General features: G+C 31.5%; 1 protein-coding gene across 2 annotated transcripts in view; it reads left to right on the top strand.

Moving 5' to 3' along the window:
• LOC107453333 (transketolase) overlaps positions 1–19,458 on the top strand; it is a 44,122-nt gene extending 24,664 nt beyond the window's left edge. For both annotated transcript variants that reach the window (XM_071177103.2, XM_071177104.2), the window contains exons 4-11: positions 2,322–2,419; positions 4,604–4,795; positions 6,627–6,754; positions 8,833–9,032; positions 10,247–10,568; positions 11,631–11,845; positions 15,612–15,828; positions 18,592–19,458. In XM_071177103.2, coding sequence (XP_071033204.2) covers positions 2,322–2,419; positions 4,604–4,795; positions 6,627–6,754; positions 8,833–9,032; positions 10,247–10,568; positions 11,631–11,845; positions 15,612–15,828; positions 18,592–18,758 — 1,539 coding nt within the window. In that variant the 3' untranslated portion in view covers positions 18,759–19,458. The remainder of the gene's footprint in view (positions 1–2,321; positions 2,420–4,603; positions 4,796–6,626; positions 6,755–8,832; positions 9,033–10,246; positions 10,569–11,630; positions 11,846–15,611; positions 15,829–18,591) is intronic.
• The last annotated feature ends 449 nt before the right edge of the window (positions 19,459–19,907 follow it).

Here is a 19,907-nt window from a genome sequence, read left to right as displayed (position 1 = left end):
ATTTAAGGTCGAACCTTTAAACATTATAATCAGCACTTAGTTCTGGAAATTTTGGTCATTAAAACAAAAGTTATTCAGGGTGATATCCATTTTATTTTGAGCACTTTTTGAGAAACTGGGTGAGTGCATGCATCATTGTATTTCTACATGTATCACAAGACGTGCGTCGTATACTTGAAAATAAGTAGCCCTTTGTATATATATATGTATACAGGGTGTCTCAGTTAAACGTTTCAGAACTCCTAAGAGGGGTAGGGTGCATCCTGACAACTCGAAATCATATAGCAATGTGGGGTCGGAAATGCTTTCCTGAAGCGGTGATGTACACAGAAGCACCACAAAGAAAGGAGACCGTAAGTGAAAAATCGTTTTAATAATACATTGAAAAAAGCATAAGGTACATGGGTCAAAGTAAGTGTTCGAAGTTTCTGCCACGGGCTACAATGCACAACCTCACATCTCCGGCGCATGGACATCCGAACATTCCGCAATACTCCAGGCATATCTCGAATTTCTCCGGCAACTAGTGCGATTCTTGCAACCAGCTCCTCAGCATTGTCAACGGTGATGTCATAAACCAGTGTTTCCATATGACCCCAGAAATAAAAATCAAGACAAGATAGGTCGGGTGACCGAGAAGGCCAACTCACTGGAAAGCTGGGAACTTTCGTACAACGCCATCTACCGCGTCTGGAAAGCTTTTCCGACCCCGCATTGCTATATGATTTCGAGTCGTTAGGATGCACTCTACCCCTCTTTGGAGTTCTGAAACGTTTAACTGAGGCACCCTGTATATATATATTATTTTATTCAGTAAGGAATGCAATTTTCTTACCTAATTTTGAAGAATGTAGCTTTAAACGGCAAATTACAAAGTTTGAACAAAATCAGTCGAATTGTTCCAGAGAAATTGAATTATTTAAAAAAAATCCTCTTCTATCAATCATAAGATCATAAGTTATGCAGGGTGGTCACCCCCTTTTTTCATGATCACTGTAAACATTAAAAATTTTAATTTATAAGCATAATTAATTGGGTAGATAACAGAACTCTTTAATGGATAATATTTTCTTTTTGAGGTTTATGTGCACAAAAAAGTCTTAAAAATACCCGACACACTTTCTACAGATTTTACAGCACATTTATGGATTTTCTACAGTTTAGATAACAAAGGCTCGGTTAAAAAACACACAGAAAGCTTATAGGTAATGCAATAAAATGTTGTTAATGCAATACTTAGGAAGTATTTGGTATTGAAAATTGGATACACTACATAATAAGTTGAAATATGCCTAACTATATCTATAAAATCAGAGGCTGTTTAAACATCAGACATTATTTTCTAAAAATTAGTTTAATTATTTCTAATAAAGCCATTATCTGACGATATGACGCGGTTTTTTTATAACTGTCGTTGAACAGCCGACCCAGCTTTCGGTTTACGATTTACAATGTTCAACTCGTAGCCTTGTAGTTTTGAACCCAATCCAGAAGACAAGGGAACTCCGGGATAAAGTATTGGGAAAATTTACCTTGGTGGAGGACTTAATGATGGAACTTACCCGCATTTACGCTACACGGGGAGGAAAACCATGAAAACCTTTCACGGTTAGCTTGACGGCAAGGGAACTCTAACCCATCCGTCAACCACTGAGGATATTTTATGTCAGCACTGTGGTCGGTGCGAGCTGGGTGCGGAATTCGTATCGGCCAACGTTCACTGGGATTCGAACGTGGTTCACCTAATTGGAAGGCGAATGTTCTATCCCCTAAGCCAAAACGGCTCTATATGACTGGTTTATTATAAGTATTTACTTCCTTGTTAGTAGTACAAAAAAGATCTTTTTTTTTTCATTTTTTGTTTGTAAATTGGTTCGTCGATTCGTTGGTCATCGTGTTAGCCAGCTCGAAAACATGTGGTTTCTGTTCTGGTTTTTTGCTTATAGTTTCAATAAGATTTATATTCATGAAATTGCTGGAGCGTTTGATGGTACTCAAGTATCTAAAAAACATAGATTCCTTTTTACATACTTACTTTTCTTGAAATAAGAAAAAATAAAATAAAGTTTCACCGCATTAATGTTCTTTAAACTATATTATTTTCAAATTAAGCACGTTGCTCAATTATTTTGTTCGAAATGTGTATAGATACGATACTGAAAGTGCGAAAACATCTTTTCTTTTTTACGTATGCATATTAAAAAGGGCAATGGACTAACCAATGTTATATTATTTTCTTTTATTTAGGTATTTCTTTTTGCAATATTAATCTTCCAATTATGTCATATTTATTTAAATTTTGGATGTTTTGTCTTGTTTAGCGCCTTTCTTTCGTTGATGTAGCAACAGGGTCATTAGGTCAAGGTTTAAGCTGCGCTGTAGGAATGGCATATGTTGGAAAATATATCGACAAAGGAAGGTTAGCAGCTTCAATTTCTTTTCTTCTCCGTCATTTAATTATCTGATACATGCGGAGTGTTTAGTTTCTTTTTTTGAAGGGAAAAAGATTCAAAATTTGATTTAAAAAAAAACAACATATTACTCCCCTTTTTTAATTAAATGATAACATAAAAGTAAAGAAAATATAAAATCGATGATAAGAATTGTCCAATAAACATAACCCATTGAAATATGCAAGAGGAAGAAACTAATTTTCAAAATCGATTCTGAAGCTTCTTAGAAAAAATAATCTTTATTTGAAAGTGAAATTCTGAGATCAGAATCACATTGTAAAATATAAACCATTTTAAACAATGTAAATTACTGAAGTATGTTTGGTTCAACAAAAAGAATTTTTTCAAACTATGTTATTCTAATATTATGGTTCAACTGTAATCAACTTCTGTTAATTTATTAAGCTAAGAAAATGCAGTGTTTCCTGAAGATCATCCTTAAAATGTATTTTTAGTATCGTTATCAAAAATTAAAACAAAAAAGTACATGCTTAGATTAGTAATCACATATCAATCTTTAAACGAAGAAAAAGCTAAAGCGCTCTCAAAAACTGACAGAACGCAGTACAAGAATATGGATGCGGTTACAGTTGTGGAAGCGGCTAACTGGAAGTTAGAACTTGAAGATGTTTCTAAAAATCGTCTTTTAATTCCTCTCTTTTTCCTCCCTATTTTCTCCCGCAATCAAACCTGTTTTGTCTTTTTATTACATCCACATTTTTCTACAGTGATTTGTTAAATTTCGATAGTATTTTTCTACTGTGATTTGTCAAATTTCGATAGTATTTTTGTTTTTTCCCCTATTAAAAATTAATTTGCGGCTCCAAATGGTGATTCCTTTTTATTTTTTATTTTTCATAAGAAATCAAAAATTTCACATTGAAGAATGGCTTTTATGGAACACTCTGTATGCACCCTTACAAAAACAAACAAGATGTTTTTGAGGTTGACAGATATAAAAAAACACACCTGAGATAAAAATTGACATTATGTCTTAAGCCAGAAATAACCTTATTAATAAACCTCAATTTCAACCTCATTTAGACCTCAAAAAACCAACCTCATATATAACTCACAAAAAATTATGTTTAAATAGGGTGAAATTATTCGCGCCTCAAAGATACGTATTTACATGAAGCGTAGAAAAAAAATCCGTACACCTCACAAACAACCCCCCTGCGCTGGTTTCTCTGAAGTAGATTTCCATCTACCTCAAAACAACTTTAAGCTTATACACCTTGGGAAGTTGGTCTTTTACGATTGTTTTTGAAATCAACTTTAAATAAATGTCAAATCCACCTTGACACCGCAAAACAACCTCATATAAACCTCAAAAGTGCCTTAAATATTTGAAAGGGAATCTTACAGGGGAAATATTCATAAATCAGCAAAATTCTTATCAAAACCAAACCTAGTTTAAGTAAGGAAGGATGATCGGATAAGGTAAACAATAGGATGAGGCAAACAATTTGAGCAACAGCAGCCTCCACTGTAAGGTGTGATCAAAGTCTTAGTTCATTTAATATAAAAATAAAATATGTTTATTGAATGAGAATGCATAGCCAAGTGGTTAAGATATCCGCTTTCCATATGATAGGTCTCAGGTTCGATCTTAGCTTGAAACTCCTTCAACTTACATTCCCAAGTCACAATGCTTAAGGGTCCCATCTAGTCATTTTGATGGTTTATGTAGATTTCAGTGCGATTCATGATGGTCCAACATCATTTGATGGTCACCATCATCCAACATTTTCCATTATGCGTTCATGTTTTCCATCATTCGATGATGGAAAATGCCACTTTAATACTGTGATGGTTAACCAACAAGAGAAGTTTGATTCTTATGGACTAACAATCCCTGATGATCCGTGATGGTTCTAACTATACATTTCCATAATGGTTTAAATGGGAAGTTTTGTTGTTTCTCAGGAATATACCATCAAATCAAGTTGCTATTCTTATGTTGGATCATCATAAATCGGTCCTATTGGGGTGATAGTTACTTATGTTGGTTACCATCAAAAATATAAAGGTTCATGATGGAATTATTGATGGTTTCCATCAAGATTATGTTGGTTCATCAATGAAAAACCATCAAAAAAATTTGATTTGGGTTATAGCGTTAATTTATTTTCTTTTTTTCCTGACAGTTACCGTGTCTATTGTGTTCTGGGCGATGGTGAATTAGCAGAGGGCTCTGTCTGGGAAGCATTGTCATTTGCCTCTCACTACAAGCTTGACAACCTTGTTGTAATCTTAGATGTCAATAGATTAGGACAGAGTGAGCCAACACCCTATCAACACAATGTCGATATCTACAAGGCAAGGATGGAAGCTTTTGGGTAATCTTTAAAAATTAATTATCGTCCATAATTTTTATACATTACTTTTGAGAAAATTGAAATTATGTTTATCCATAAGGAGAAATTACACTGGAGAATAAATTTTTACTGTATTTATAAGATCAAGTATCAAGTATTTATACAAATACTAATGATCAAGTAAGCAAGATCAAGTATTATACAAATACTTGATCTTGCCTAGTTCGGGTGTGGGGATTTCAAGTTTTGCTCTTAAAGTAACAGATTTTTTATAAAAATATTTAGTCGATTATTTGCCGAAATGTGCACGCTTAAAACGTTATACATAATAGGGCGTCGCGTAAACCCTGTGACAAAGTTCAAGGGGAGTTTGGGGAATATCCTCAGGATTAAAATTGAATACGAACCCATGCCCGGAAATATCATCGTACGCGGCAAGGGACGCTTTCCCATTTTGATCTGTTCATAAACACATGAACAAAGAGTAATCGGCACCCTTATCGGCGGCATTTCGGGGCATGGATTTATATGCAATTTTAATCCAGATGACTTTCCCTAATTTCCCTAGAAGTTTTTCGCCGCACTTATGGGAGCCCATATTCTGTATAAAATATTTAAATTTTCGAAACTTTTGAACTTTCGAAAAATTAAAATATTTTGACTTTTACGAAAAAAAAATACTCTAAAAATGTTCGTATAAAAATAATTCAGTTTAGAAAATATCTAAGATCCGTTTTAAAAACAATCTCATGCAACAGAAAACAAGAAAGAAATGTTCCCCAGTGTTATCTAGTTAAATAGCTAAAAATAATTGCAAATAGAATAATTTTTTTTAATATCCTTTTAAAGTTGAGTAGAATTAGTAATAACATAGGTTACGTTTAATGTTTGTCACGAATGCTTTTTTAAAGACAAAAGTATATAATTAAATTAATTCCAAGAAGCTGAAGCGGAAAGATATTATTGATCAGAAACTTCATTCGCTTCACTTACTTACAAATCGGAAATATCAGTCCATAATGTTCCATAACTTCTAGCGCTCAAAACTTTTCGTGCTTACTGTGTTTTTTCTAGACCTGTTTTTAATCTTTTTTCTCTCTCGGCTACTGTAGTTTTTCTAATTTTGTTTCTCATTTTTATTTTTCCATTCTTCGTAGGCAAAATTTGCATTTAATATTTTGAAATCACTTTTGTTTTTCTTCTCATTCACGTCTCACAAGTCTTGAAAATGAGAGTCTGTTTTTGAGCGTTGCAATTCTTATTTCCAAATCGTGCTTTTTTTTTAATTTTTTTTATTTTTTATTTATTTTTTTAAAAACAAATATGAAATTTTTAATCAAATTAGAACAAAAAACGTTATTCACACAAAAATTGTAGGCACGTAGCACATTATTGCTTAAAATACAAATTGGAAAGAGAAACTTTGTGATGAATATCGAAAACAGCATACGATATTGTTCTTAGAGGACGTCAAGTCCAAGAGAGAGTAGTTCGAAAGCTCAAAACAATGTGTGGAATTTGTGTAATCACTATTTAACTGTGGTAATTCGAGCAAGGCTGTTTAGCTTTTTCTATCTATTATTTTAATCTCCAAAAATGGATGGCAGCACAATAGTTTAAATTCATAACAGTTGAAACCTTCTTGCAATGTTTATGAAACTGCTGAGAAACGAAAATAAAATACTTTAATGCTTTTATAAAGTTTGCAGAAAAGCGATCACAAAATATTGTTTGTGTTTGCTTTATTACTTATGCACCGGCTCAATACAAATTTTAAAAAAGTTTAAAAACATTTTATTGTCTGAAACGTATTTATAATAAAATTATGAACTGTGTTTTTGCATTCTTTCAGTCTAAATACTTACGTTGTGGATGGGCATAATGTAAATGAACTTTGCAAATATCTAGAAGGTGCAAAGAGCGTAAAAGAAATTCCTACCGCGATTGTCGCCAAAACATTCAAGGGCAAAAAATTTCCAGGTAAGAATCAATTTTTCTCTCTTAGTTTAAATATTTATTATCTTGACACATTTTAATGTTGCGATGGAATTTAACTTTTATGATATACATTTAAATAAAGACTACGCTTGATGCATTGGAAAGAACAAGCACGACAGAAATTATACACAATCATTAATAAGTCTTCCTATGATATTCTTTCCTTTAAATTATTTTTTGATATATCAGAATAACCGTATTACCGTTAAATTTCTAAATAATTTTTATTAGTTAATAACTAGCTGAATACCCATTCTTCGTATGGGGTAGAAAATCGTCAATCATTATTGATTCGCGGATAATTAACTCTAAGCAGTCCTGCACATAATTGAAAGGCACATCAACATAACTGAAAAGTATTTCTTTTTTCATGTTGCCCTTTTCTGTGACTTTACATTATTAGATTAAGCAAAACCTTTTTTTTGGAAGCTCAAGTCATTAAAATAAAGATTAAGTATGAAAAAAAGTAAACATAAATAAATATTTTCTGAATTATGCGGTACCAAAAAAATGCTATTAATCACTGCCAAATATTAATAGTCTGTATTTACCACAATCAAGAAATAAGAACCACATTCCAAAATTCCCACTGTAATATATATTCAATTTTTATTGAATGTATGTAATTTAATTTTATAGAAACATTTTAAAAATCACGAAATAAATATATAGTTTCAGATAGCTTTCAAAATATTGTTTTACTGAAATTGCCGCAGCCCTATCCCTTCATATTGATCTTACGTCCTTGTTGGTTACGTTATCAAAGATAAATTATAAATGTGCAAATGACCCGCAGTAGACTGATCGCTAAGACACGGTTCCAAACAGATCACCGAAATCAAACATCACTGGGTGCGGTCAGTGTGCGGGTGGGTGACTACTTGGATCAGTCTGCGTAGTGACTGAGGGTGTGCGGTATGGGTCCTCGTTAAACTGTTCTACCGTAAAGTGCTCAAATTCGTGCGCAATTTGTCGGTCTACGGAAGCGGGGGTGCCATCCCCTATGCATAGGATCGAAATTGTGATGGCATATCTTTGGATCATTCTCAGGGATGTTTCCCAGACAGTCACCAATAGCCTAATGTGCAGCTCTAGTGTGACGTAAATGAAATACAACATTTACAACTACAACAATATAAAAGTGAAATAAACTCCCAGTGAATTTCGTTCTTAATTAAATAGAGCTGTAATCTAGCAAACAACACTGGTATTACCTAAACGATTGGAAAAGAAATAGAATCGTCTGCAGTTTAGAGTGCAATGATGCGTAATCCTAAACCTATGAGAAAAAGTCGTTTTCGTCACATTTCTCCTGAACGCAGTCACCATAATTTTTAACGAGTTTTTGGACTTAGGACTGACATCCCTCCTCGCTTCCCCTGTTCAAGTTTCAGAACCCTAGAATAAACTGTTCTTGAGTTGTAAGATTGAGAAACACGCGCAGACAGACAGAACACAACTTTTTATTTCATTTATTACAGATTTAATTGAATGATTTAAATTTTTCAAAATAGTTTTTTGCAATTTAAAAGTTACAGATACTTTGTCTTTAAAGTTGTCTTTGTCTTTAATACTTTTTTTTCCATTTCAGTTTAAGTTATCGACTAAAAGTTAAATTCGAGCAATTTTGACTAAGTGCTAATGCAAAGTAGAATGGGCAATTGAGGGAAGAAACTTCGCGTAATTAATTTGTTTGTTACCATATTTGGAAAGTTAAGTTTTGCACTGTTATAAACTTTGCAACGTGTTAAATCATATTAATCGTTCAAGTTTACGGTAATCTTAATATGGTGCTTATTTTATTGCATTTCTTAAACCTAATTTCACGATCAAAAGGTTAAACTTGAACGAAAATATGGACCAATTTATTTATTAAGTTAGCACCAAATCTGAAGCGTATTGTGGTTCAAGGTACAAGCATTATGGTTCAACTTTGATTTGATTTTTCTGAGGGTACATTTTTTACAAAAACGATACCTTAAAACTTAATTGCATACCTAATAGCTGAGAAAATACAAATTTATAATTTATTGCGTACTTTCTACAATTTGCCCATTTAGATATCGAAGACAGTGAAAACTGGCATGGAAAAATTCTCTCCATGAAGGGAATTGCAATTATTAAAACAATCCAAGAAGAACTAACTCGTAAGGGTTCATTTGAGAAACTCAAACCTCTTCACCCAACAGATTCCGTGCCAGATGCCAATTTAGAAGAAATCAAACTGAAAGAAGATCCTAACTATCTTTTAGGAGAAAAAGTAAGCACGCATATAAACTTTCATTTTTTTTTAATTATCTTTCTGCAAAAATCCTTCTTAAACAATTTCTTCACGAACTTTTTACAGTAATTTTTTTTTTAATTGAATCTACGCAAAGTTTTTCCTTGTCCTTTTAGGAGAAAAATCCATATATTAGAAAAGTACACACAAGCACAAGTTCCCTTTTTTTAACATATTTATCTCTCTGCAAAAATCCTTCTTAAACTTTATCTTCTCTAACTGTTTACACTTATTTTTTTGAATTGAATGTACGCAAAGTTTTTCCTCGTCCTTTTAGGAGAAAAATCCATATATTAGAAAAGTAAACACAAGCTCAAGTTCCCTTTTTTTTTAAATATTTTTATCTCTCTGCAAAAATCCTTCTTAAACTTTATCTTCTCTAACTGTTTACACTTATTTTTCTGAATTGAATGTACGCAAAGTTTTTCTTCGTCCTTTTAGGAGAAAAGTTTTTTCATTAGATAAGTAAAACACGCACAAGTACCCTTTTTTGTAATTATCTCTCTGCAAGAATCCTTCTTAAGCGTTTTCTTCTCGAACTTTTTACACTTATTTTTTTTAATAGAATCTACGCTGTTTTTCCTCGTTCTTTTAGGAGAAGGTTTTGGTACGAGAAAAAGTAAGAACAAGTATAAGTTCCTTTTTTTTTTAATTATCTCTCTGCAAAAAACCTTTTTAAATCTTTTCTTCTTAAACTTTTTACACTTTTTTTTAAAAATTGAATGTACGCTAAGCGTTCTTAGGAGAATAAGTAAGCACACGTAAAAGTTCCTTTTTTTTCTAATTATTTCTGCAAGAAGGCCTTCTTAAACTTTTTCTTCTTGAACTTTTTACACTTTTTTTTTAAATATAATCTACGCAAAGATTTTCCTCGTTCCTTTGAAAAAAAAGTCCTTTTAGGAAAGAAGTTCTTTCAGTAGAAAAATTAAACACACGTATAAGTTCCTCTTTGTTTCTTTTTTTCTAATTATCTCTTTGAAAAAAGCCTTCTTAAACTTTTTCTTCTCGAATTTTTTTACGACTCTATTAAATTACGTTAGTAAAATGTAACATAAATTTCAATTTTGAAAAATATTTTTCAAATATTTTCGTCAGTATACTGTATATACCTAACTATTATTTCAGAAATATCTCTATACTTATTAATTATCTTTGAAAATTTACACAATTCAATATAATTTAACTTTTTTAAGGTGGCTACTCGACTATCTTATGGCGCAGCATTGGCGAAACTGGGACAAAGTAGCGACCGTATTGTCGCCTTGGATGCAGATACAAAGAATTCCACTTTCTCCGTCAAGTTTCGAGACGCATTCCCCGATCGCTTCATCGAATGTTTTATTGCCGAGCAGAACATGGTAGGTGTTGCAATCGGGGCATCTTGCAGAAACAGAACCATTCCTTTTGTGAGTACCTTTGCAGCTTTCTTCACCAGATCAATGGATCAACTCAGGATGGCTGCCATTTCTCAAGCTAATATCAAATGCTGTGGATCTCACTCTGGAGTTTCTATTGGTGCGTATAAATCAATGCTATTTAATGTACGATCTAAATTAGAACAGTTATTTGTCAGGAATTGTTATTAAAATGGCTCGTAACTTGTAAAAATGTCTGTCAATTGGTCAATTGATTCATAAAATGGTTGCTAATGGCAACTGAAGGGAAAAGGAAAACGAAATAATGTCATCAAAAACCGAAAGAAGCAAGCAGCTGATTGGCTGCTGATGAGATTTACTGATCTAGTTTATCCGCATTTGTTCTATTTTGAGTAATTTGATTGCAAGACTTATGAACGTTGGTAGCCGTGAACTCAAAATTGGGTAGTCTGTTAAATGGGGGTTATAAAATGATGTTAACACAGAGCCACGGTGGCTCAGAAGTTAGAGCATTCACACTTTCATATGAAGAGATCCAGGTTCAAATCCAAATGGAGGTTGGTTCATACAAATTCTGCTCCCAGCTCGTACCAATCAGACTGCGCGTCAAGAGTGGTAGATGGATCATGGGCTTGAATCTCCTTTCCACCCGGCTTCGTTTTCGTGGTTTTTCTCTCCATGCAACGCAAATGCTGGTTAGTTCCATCAAAAAATCCTTCACGAAGGCTAGCTTGTACCAATGCTTGATCCAGGAGTTCCCTTGTCTTCAGGTTTGCGTTCAAAAGTACATTGCTGTTGATAGTTTCAAACAATAACAATTTCAAACTCAGAATCATGTCAGCAAATCAACACCGTTTGTAAAATAAAATAAAATGTTAGCACAGTAACATTGTTTAAAGACGCAACTAAATGCTAAATGGTAAATTATGTGTGTTGGAATTGTATATTATGAAGAAGAAGATATACTGATTAGAAAGTCGGACTTCAGATGTAATTGTTACAAACATATAAAATCATGATCCCATAAAGCACTATTTTGGGTAATAACTTATTAAATATCACATCAAGTAATATTTGCTTCACAATTTATTATAAGCATATTTCTTATTGATATATTACTATATTACAAATTTATTTTGTTAAAATTTTAATTAATGTACTATTTTTTGTTTTAAATATGCTATTTAATCCTTAATTTCAGGAGAGGATGGACCTTCACAAATGGGACTTGAAGATCTCGCTCTCTTCAGGTCTATTTATGGCAGCACAGTGTTCTACCCGAGTGACGCAGTGTCGACGGAAAGAGCTTGTGAATTAGCCGCGAACACGAACGGTATCTGTTACATTAGAACTTCGAGGCCGGAGACTCCTGTTATTTATGGAAACCAAGACAATTTCGAAGTTGGAAGAGCTAAGGTAACAATCGTAGACTAAGAGAATAATGTATACAGATTGTATGGTAGACTGAGCTAAGTCCGCTATCTCTATCATCCGGTTTTTTTGCAGTTTCTTTTCTTTCTTTTTTTGCTGTTTTGGGAAAAGATTTGTCCAACAATGAACATTTAATGTTACGCAATGCACGTAATATCACGTAATGAAGTTGGAGAATCTAAGCTAACGATTGTAGACTAGGAGAATAGTGTAGACAGAGCGCTTGCTAGACACAGCTAAGTCCGCTATCTCTATCATCTAGTTCTTTTATAGTTTTCTTTTTGTTGCTGTTTTGAGAAAACATTTATCCAACAATGATCATTTGATGTCACGTAATGCACTTAAAATTAGTTTCAATCCTAATTTGAAACACGGATATATATTTCCATAAGGATATCCAATCTACCTATGATTGGATCAAAAAAGCGTTACACATTTTCCGATAATAAAAACCTCACCAGATGGCGATATTAGATGCAATTACAGGAAAGTTCCCTTTCATTGAGATATGTTGTTTGTAAAATTTAAATATTTTTTAAAAATATATTATATTTATCTGATCTCGAGCAGTGGTGGCTAAAGAGATAGAGTGCTTGCCTCCCAATGAGGTGACCCATGGTACGAATCCCACCAATAACCGGTTGACACGAATTCCGCACACGGTTATTTACAGCGCATAAGTTGCAAGTACGTAGAACTCATAAAATAAGTTAAAAATATAGGAAAAGCATGGAAAATAATAAAGATTAATGAAAAGAAAAGAAGAAAAAATTTTAAAGTGCAATATTTTTTGAAAATTGAAAAAAAAACATAAAAAAATAATCTATAAATCTATATTAAAAGGTTGGAAAACAAAATAGTGAAAAGATATTATCTCTTCATCAGCCCATACGATTATATCCGCAAAAAGGAGTGCTTTCTAATATTGTATCAATGTAGGCCGATTTCAAAATATCAATACAATAGTGTAAGGAGCACTCAAAAAAACTAGTACATAAATAGAACACATTAAGTAAAAATATATATCAAAAAAGAGAATATAAAATGTAAATAAAATACAGAACAAAACGAAATCTATAAGGCAAGTAGCGAATTCAAATGAACTTACACAAACCGGAATCTTTCAAGAATGATTTAAAATATTTTCGTTATAAGATTACAAAATAGGAAAACAGAAGCGGAAATGGAGTTGGCAGCGTAAATAGATGGATTTTTTACTTTAGTTGGACATCCATTGTCTTATAAGGAGTTTTAAAAGAGTTTGTCTATTTGTTTTTGGATAAGTAAACATTACTATATATTCTTTTAATTTTATTCATTCGATTAAAAATGGCATTTAAATAGATGTTATTAGAAACATTAGAATTCCAAGCAACTAGTTTATTTATATTCAAATTACAATAATTTCTTTTATAGCATAAATCAACAAAGTAGATATTTTCTTCATTTTTAATACCCAAATTCAAAAAATCAAAATCAATATTGTCATCATGATTAGGAAGCAAGTTCCTCGGGGGTAATTTTTATTTGACAAAATTGCTTAAGGTTTTAAAATTAAAGATAATTAAAACATCAATAAATCTAAAAACAAATTTAATATTGAGTATATTTTTTTAATAAAAGTGTCAAAATAAGTTCGTTAAGAGAGATGAAAAATTAGCTCCTTGTGGTATTTAATCAATTGGAATAAAAATACATTTTCCATTTTAAAGATAATTATTAAAAAGATTAAAAAAAATAATTAGAATTTCCTAATAATCAAAATCGCAATTAAGAATATTTTTAAAATTATAGTAATAACTCAAAACAACATCTTATTAAAGATTAGTATAGAAAGGGGAATGCTGTTGAAAAGGTCCTAAAAATCAAAAGTCGCAATGAAATTAATTTTATTTTGTTTAATAAATTCTAAAAATGCTTGATTATTAGTGATAATCCAAGAAAAACCTTCTCTAATAATGATCTTAATAATTTTATTTATTTAATTTTATTAATTTTATTTATTTAATATTTTATCTTATTTATTTTATTTTATATACGTAGGTGAGAATCGGGTAGCCCCGCCCACTGTCAATTTCATATGTATAGAATATTTTTTCAAGTCAATGGGCCATCGGACATTAATTTCTATATTAAAAAAATATTATTTTCAAAGTTTAAAGTATTTATGAAGCTGTTAACATGGTAAACAATAGTTTTGAAAATATGTTGAATTCAGTAGTCATGAAATCAAGAAAAATTGGTTGAATGTTTCGATTAAACTTCATTTTAATACTAAAAAAATAGTTTTTTCTATAGATGCAGCATTAAAGTATGTAGTCTTAGGTTTACTTTGCACAAAGAAAGAAGTTTATATGTAAAAATTTTTTTGATTAATTACAAATTTACAAAAAAATTGGATTTCGGGTAGCCCCGCTCACATGAATCTCGGGTATCACCGCCCAATTTTATTTCGTCGATAAATGTACGGTTGCAAAGATTATTATTTCATTGCTTCAAATTTGAATGTTATATGCACTTTTAATAACAAATATTGTTGTTATTAAATGATAGAATTCACTAAAAGTGTATAAATATGTAAAAAATAAAATAATTTTGTTATGAAAATGATAAATGAGGTTTATCTATTGTCAATACATTGGTCATTTTCATTTACACCTGAAAAAACAGTCAAAAAACATAATTTTTGTAACTGGGTGGGGCTACCCGACACATTTTGAAAAGAGCTGACAAGCATGTTTCTTTAAATTTTTATATTTTTAAGTTGAACTTTTCTTTTTTTGGTTTATTCTTTTTGCATTATTTAATTAGATGATAAAACAATAGAAACATACAAAAATATTGATTATTACTCAATATTATACAGAAATATAAGCAATACTCCTTAAGTGGACGGGGCTACTCCACTCTCCCCTATATTTTAAATTTTTTTAAAATGTTTTTTTGATATTTTTTAAAAATATTTTATTTTAATAATTTTTTTGTCTTCTCTTTTCATTAATCTTTATTATTTACCCTATTTTGTCCATATTTTTAGCAAATTATTTTATTTTTTGTTCAAAAAGATACTTTTCTTTTTGGTTTAGGCTGTACCCTACCACTACAAAAATACAATTCCAATTCACTGGTATATTAGACATGTTAACTCGATTCTATGTCGGGGTTCCTTTCATAGATGAAGGTTGAAATTGTCGATAACTCCTTTCCTCACATTGGTGATCCGGACGTGATGGGAAAACGCCTACCTTGACAGAAACTCCCACTTCGATTTGAACACGCCTACTTCGATGGATGGTCCACATTGAACAGTTAACTTGCAGCTTGTGACTGCGACATTATCCACCTCCTTGCGCTGTTGCTACTCAGTCTCTATCACGCACAACGTCTTCCTGTATACACTCGACTGCTAATGACAACGCAGGAGAGGCCATGACCGTGAGGCTCTCCTGATACAGCTCTCACGATCAGCACTCAGAAGTACGGTGATCTTAACACTGCACTCCCGGCTTCTCACAAAACAGCAATGAATCAACTAGTGGTATCCTATGCATCGAATTCAATAAAACTATATTCTAACAGATAAAATTCTGGTGGAGGAGTATTGTAGTGCGTCTACCACTACAAAAATACAATTCCAATTCACTCTATATGACATGTTAACTCGATTCTATGTTGCGGTACCTTTGCATAGATGACATAGTCGATAACATACTCCCCACAAGGCTAACAACTATTTTTATTTTATTTGCAGATCGTTAAAAGGTCCGACAGCGATCGGGTTCTGGTGATAGCTTCAGGAGTGACGTTGCACGAGTCTCTGAGAGCCGCCGATGAACTGTCAAAAGAAGACATCCACGTCAGAGTGATGGATCCATTCACACTGAAACCGATTGACAGGGATTCGATTCTCATCCACGGCAGAGAATGTTCGGGAAATATCGTCACAGTTGAAGATCATTACCCCCAAGGTAGGAAAACTGGAGATCAATAACTTCTCCACGGTGCTCAGGACAAAATGCGTGAAGTAGCCAACTATTTAAAGAAGATTTCGATCAAATTCTCTCCGTTACACTGTAAAAAATTCGGTAAATCCCTAACCAGTATTTGGTGCAAAGTTTCTTATTATCCTAAAGTTCAGTTAACAGGACGTTAAACAGAGAGAGAGAGAGAGAGATCATTTTATTTCAGTTGCACCATAAATTGTGAAGTACGATCGAGAAATATTTCCACGGTGTAACTGACTGCACCAAAATTTGGTAAGAGACGCAAAACTTTGACGGTGACTGTAAACTAAACGATATTTGTTTACGACGCCATGTTTTCTTAAAACTCCGTCTCGGTGTTTCAGGACGACTCATGCATGTTGTTTCGAGTTTCCACTTATTTAGTTAGGTAAAGGGCACATTTACATGAATTTAAGTTCATTTCTTTTTATGTATCCTTTTCAAATTTGGTTGACGGCATAAAATGGTTAGAGGTTTGTCATAAAATGACTTCTTACGGTAAGTGGTTTTGTTACTGCAAATAGCTATACCTTGGCCTGCATTTGAGCTCTTTAAAAATATTTAATAATGGTGTAACCTTCCTCTACTTTTATAAAAGAAATAAAAAGAAAATAGATGTTTTGTTTCTTCAAACCAGCTACTTTTGGTGCAATCTTCTACTGGCATTTGGAGCTAGTAAAAATAACAAAATATGGTGAAATTGAGCTCCAATTTTAATGTAGCCAGCAAATGAATACTAATTTTTGGTGCAACGTGGCTCGGAATTTTTATACAGTGTACTATCCAACTAAGATGAGCTGAAAATTTAAATTTTAATTTAAGTAGCCAGTGGCCGATAGACTCTTATAACTTGGTAGTCATTTTTGTCCTCAAACCTAATGAGTCGGTGACCAGTATCGACATTGCTTGGAATGAATTATATTTTTTAAAAAATTCATATAAAAAATAATCTATGGATATAAAAAAGTTAAATCAATAATAAAAAATAATATAAGTATATGACAAAATTTAGTTAAACACAGTGATATGAACAGAACTTTATGTAAAAATATTTGGGGAGGCAAAATAATGTATACATTACAACTTTGAAATATGTCAGTTGTTAAAAACGAAACTCACCTTCCTCATAAATCTTTCCACCCCAAAATCGATGGATTCTGAAAGATCAGAATTTCAAATTTCGGACATTTTAATATTTTAATAAAAATTCTATTTTCCAGACAGACTACACTGATGTAATTTTAAAATTTAACTATTTTTAAAAAGCGATCGGAAGTTATTAATAGAGGAAATAGAGAAATTTAAGTCGAAGTTTTTTTTTTTTTTTTTCTTCTTCTTTTTTTTTTTTTTGGTTGACTCGCCTCGTCACGACTGGTTATTTTCAAGTCTAGTTGGTTTAAATATTTTTATTTTCGCCATCAATACTAGATTTTTTTTACATGGATTACTAAAGAACGCACTTGTCTCTGAAGAAATTGCAGCTAAATAGCGTAAAGTGTTTATTATTAGCATAAGTGTCAAAAGATAAGCTTTGTATTTAATCATATGAAATTTTAAAATAATGTCCAACAAATTATTATAAATTAATTATTTGATATTTTTAAGAAATATCGTTAAATATAAAAATGACGCTTTTACGCATCATCAAAGTAGTTCTATGCACCTCTTAATTTTTGCTTCTTAGTTTATTTCTCAGTTTCGTTGATGAAACACGCTAAGTATCATTTTAAAGGATTCAATGATTCAAGTTTGAAAACTTGTTATGATTGCAATCCCTGTAAAATACTGGTCTAATATTTCTATTTTATATCAGTAACATTTCTGAGAAAAAAAAATCAGGACGTTTTCTTAGCAGTTAAGTAACCTTTTCACTCAATCAGTAAGCTTTCATAATTTATAGAAATCTTTCTGGATAGGAAACTTAGAATTAATAGGAATAGGTTTCCTATTCCTATTAATTCTAAATTTCTTATCCTGTTTATAAGTTAGATCCAGTATAATTATATTAAAATAATATAATTATTTATAATAATATTAATATAATAATATACTTATTTATAATAATATTAATATAATAATATACTTATTTATAATAATATTAATATAATAATATAATTATTTATAATAATATAATTATTATATTATTATAAATAATTAGTATAATAATGTAATGATATAACTATTTATAAGCTATATCCTGTATAATAATGTATCCTATGAATTCTAAGTTTCCAGTCCAGTATAAGTTTCCTATTATAGAATAAATAAGAAACTTAGAATTGTGGTTGAGTTGTGTGAGTTAGATCAAACCATGTAATGTGGCCCATTAAGAAGTACCAAAATAAATAAATAAATAAAAACAATGTTTTTAATGCTCGAATATTTTAAATGCCTATAATCTTTTAGTATTTTTATGTTATATGTTTAATTAGATGTTAATTTATGTTCAATGTTTATTCTCATAGTATATCTCCGTGGAGTGTTTGCATGCTCCAGTGATGAATGATATATGTATCAAGTGCTGCTGCTAAAAATAAATAAATAAAAATTGACATTTTTATACACACTTGATAGGGTGGTTTTTGAATTTTATATTACTTTACTTTTAATACTTTTTAAACATGAAGGGATTTGTATGTTAAATCACTGATAAATCATATAATTCATATAATTAAATGCATTGAACTAATTTAATATCACTCTTACTCCGAATATTTTTATGAACAGGTGGAATAGGAGATGCCGTGAGTGAAGCGACGTCCATGGAAAAGGACATCATTCTGAAAAGGCTGGCAGTATCGGGTCTGCCAAGGAGTGGTCCAGGAGAGGCTCTCATGGACATGTTTGGAATCAGTGCGAGATGCATAATTGAAGCTGTCAAAGAAATGCTGTAGCATCTGGAATTCACAAAATTCATTTTTGTATAAAAAAAACATTCGAAGCAAGAGATTAGTGAAAGAAGAATGCACTTTTCGTGACTATCTTAATGTTCACAGTGTGGAAACTTTATCAATCATTCGAATATGGGTATCTCACTCATTCAAATGTGCATGTCTTAATAATTTAGCCTTCTGAAGATTTTTCCGAACTTTTATATGCAGTCTTGCCTGTAGTAAAAAACTTAATGTTATTAAATGGAAAAATAGTGCGTTGACGGTAAATTTCCGTACAATTTATCCTAGGATCTCAACGCCTGGAGAGTGAAATACGACTATTGTAAAAAATCTAAATATGACTATTTCAATCCATTGAATGTGACTGTCTTAGTTACCTTATTTAGTTATCCTCTTAATGTAAGCCAAATCAATGGTGCTGTATAACATTTGAAAGTTTGGAATGTGTTTCAATTCTGAGATTTGAATAAATTCTTCTTTTGCACTTTACTAAGTAAATACAAACATGAATCTTATTAATCTGTAGTTGAATATAATGATTATAAATATCAGGGAAACAATTGCTATGAATGCTAGTGCAATATTGTAGAGAATGCGTTTCCTATGCCTGAAATAAGCAGATCAATAATAGAAAAAAATAGAATAGATGTTCAGCAAATATATTATCTTTGCAGATGTTATAGTAAAAAATATTGGTTACATTTACGTCTTTTGTTGACTCACAATGAATTTTTGAAAGAAAATTAGAAAATGACACACAAGTGCTTCAAAGTTTTAATATTCTTTTTATAATGGAATGAGAGGCTTGAAAAATTCGAGAATACATTCTTTAGCCAAACGAAGAAAAGGAAGTGTATCACGCTTCATAAAAACTCTCTTTATCTACTCTAAAAGGTCTATTTTGTTACAAAGATGTTATATATTTCACGATTATTTTTATTCTAATAAAACTTGCTATGTTACATCTCGCAATCTATAAAAGTCTATTGTAGTATTGTAGTAGTATTCTAAGAAATATTTCACAGTTTTGTTTCTAAGACATTCTCATCGATTTCATTGAAACTACATTTTTCTCTCTTTAAATTTTCTTAATAGTAAAGCTAAGTGAATAAAGCTTCAAGTTACATTTTAGTGAACTTGTGCAAAGTG

The sequence above is a fragment of the Parasteatoda tepidariorum genome, chromosome 2 (genome assembly GCF_982258835.1).
Source record: "Parasteatoda tepidariorum strain Cologne lab strain chromosome 2, Ptep-v5.0, whole genome shotgun sequence".
Lineage (NCBI taxonomy): Eukaryota > Metazoa > Arthropoda > Arachnida > Araneae > Theridiidae > Parasteatoda > Parasteatoda tepidariorum.
This window is presented reverse-complemented; position numbering and strand designations above follow the sequence as displayed.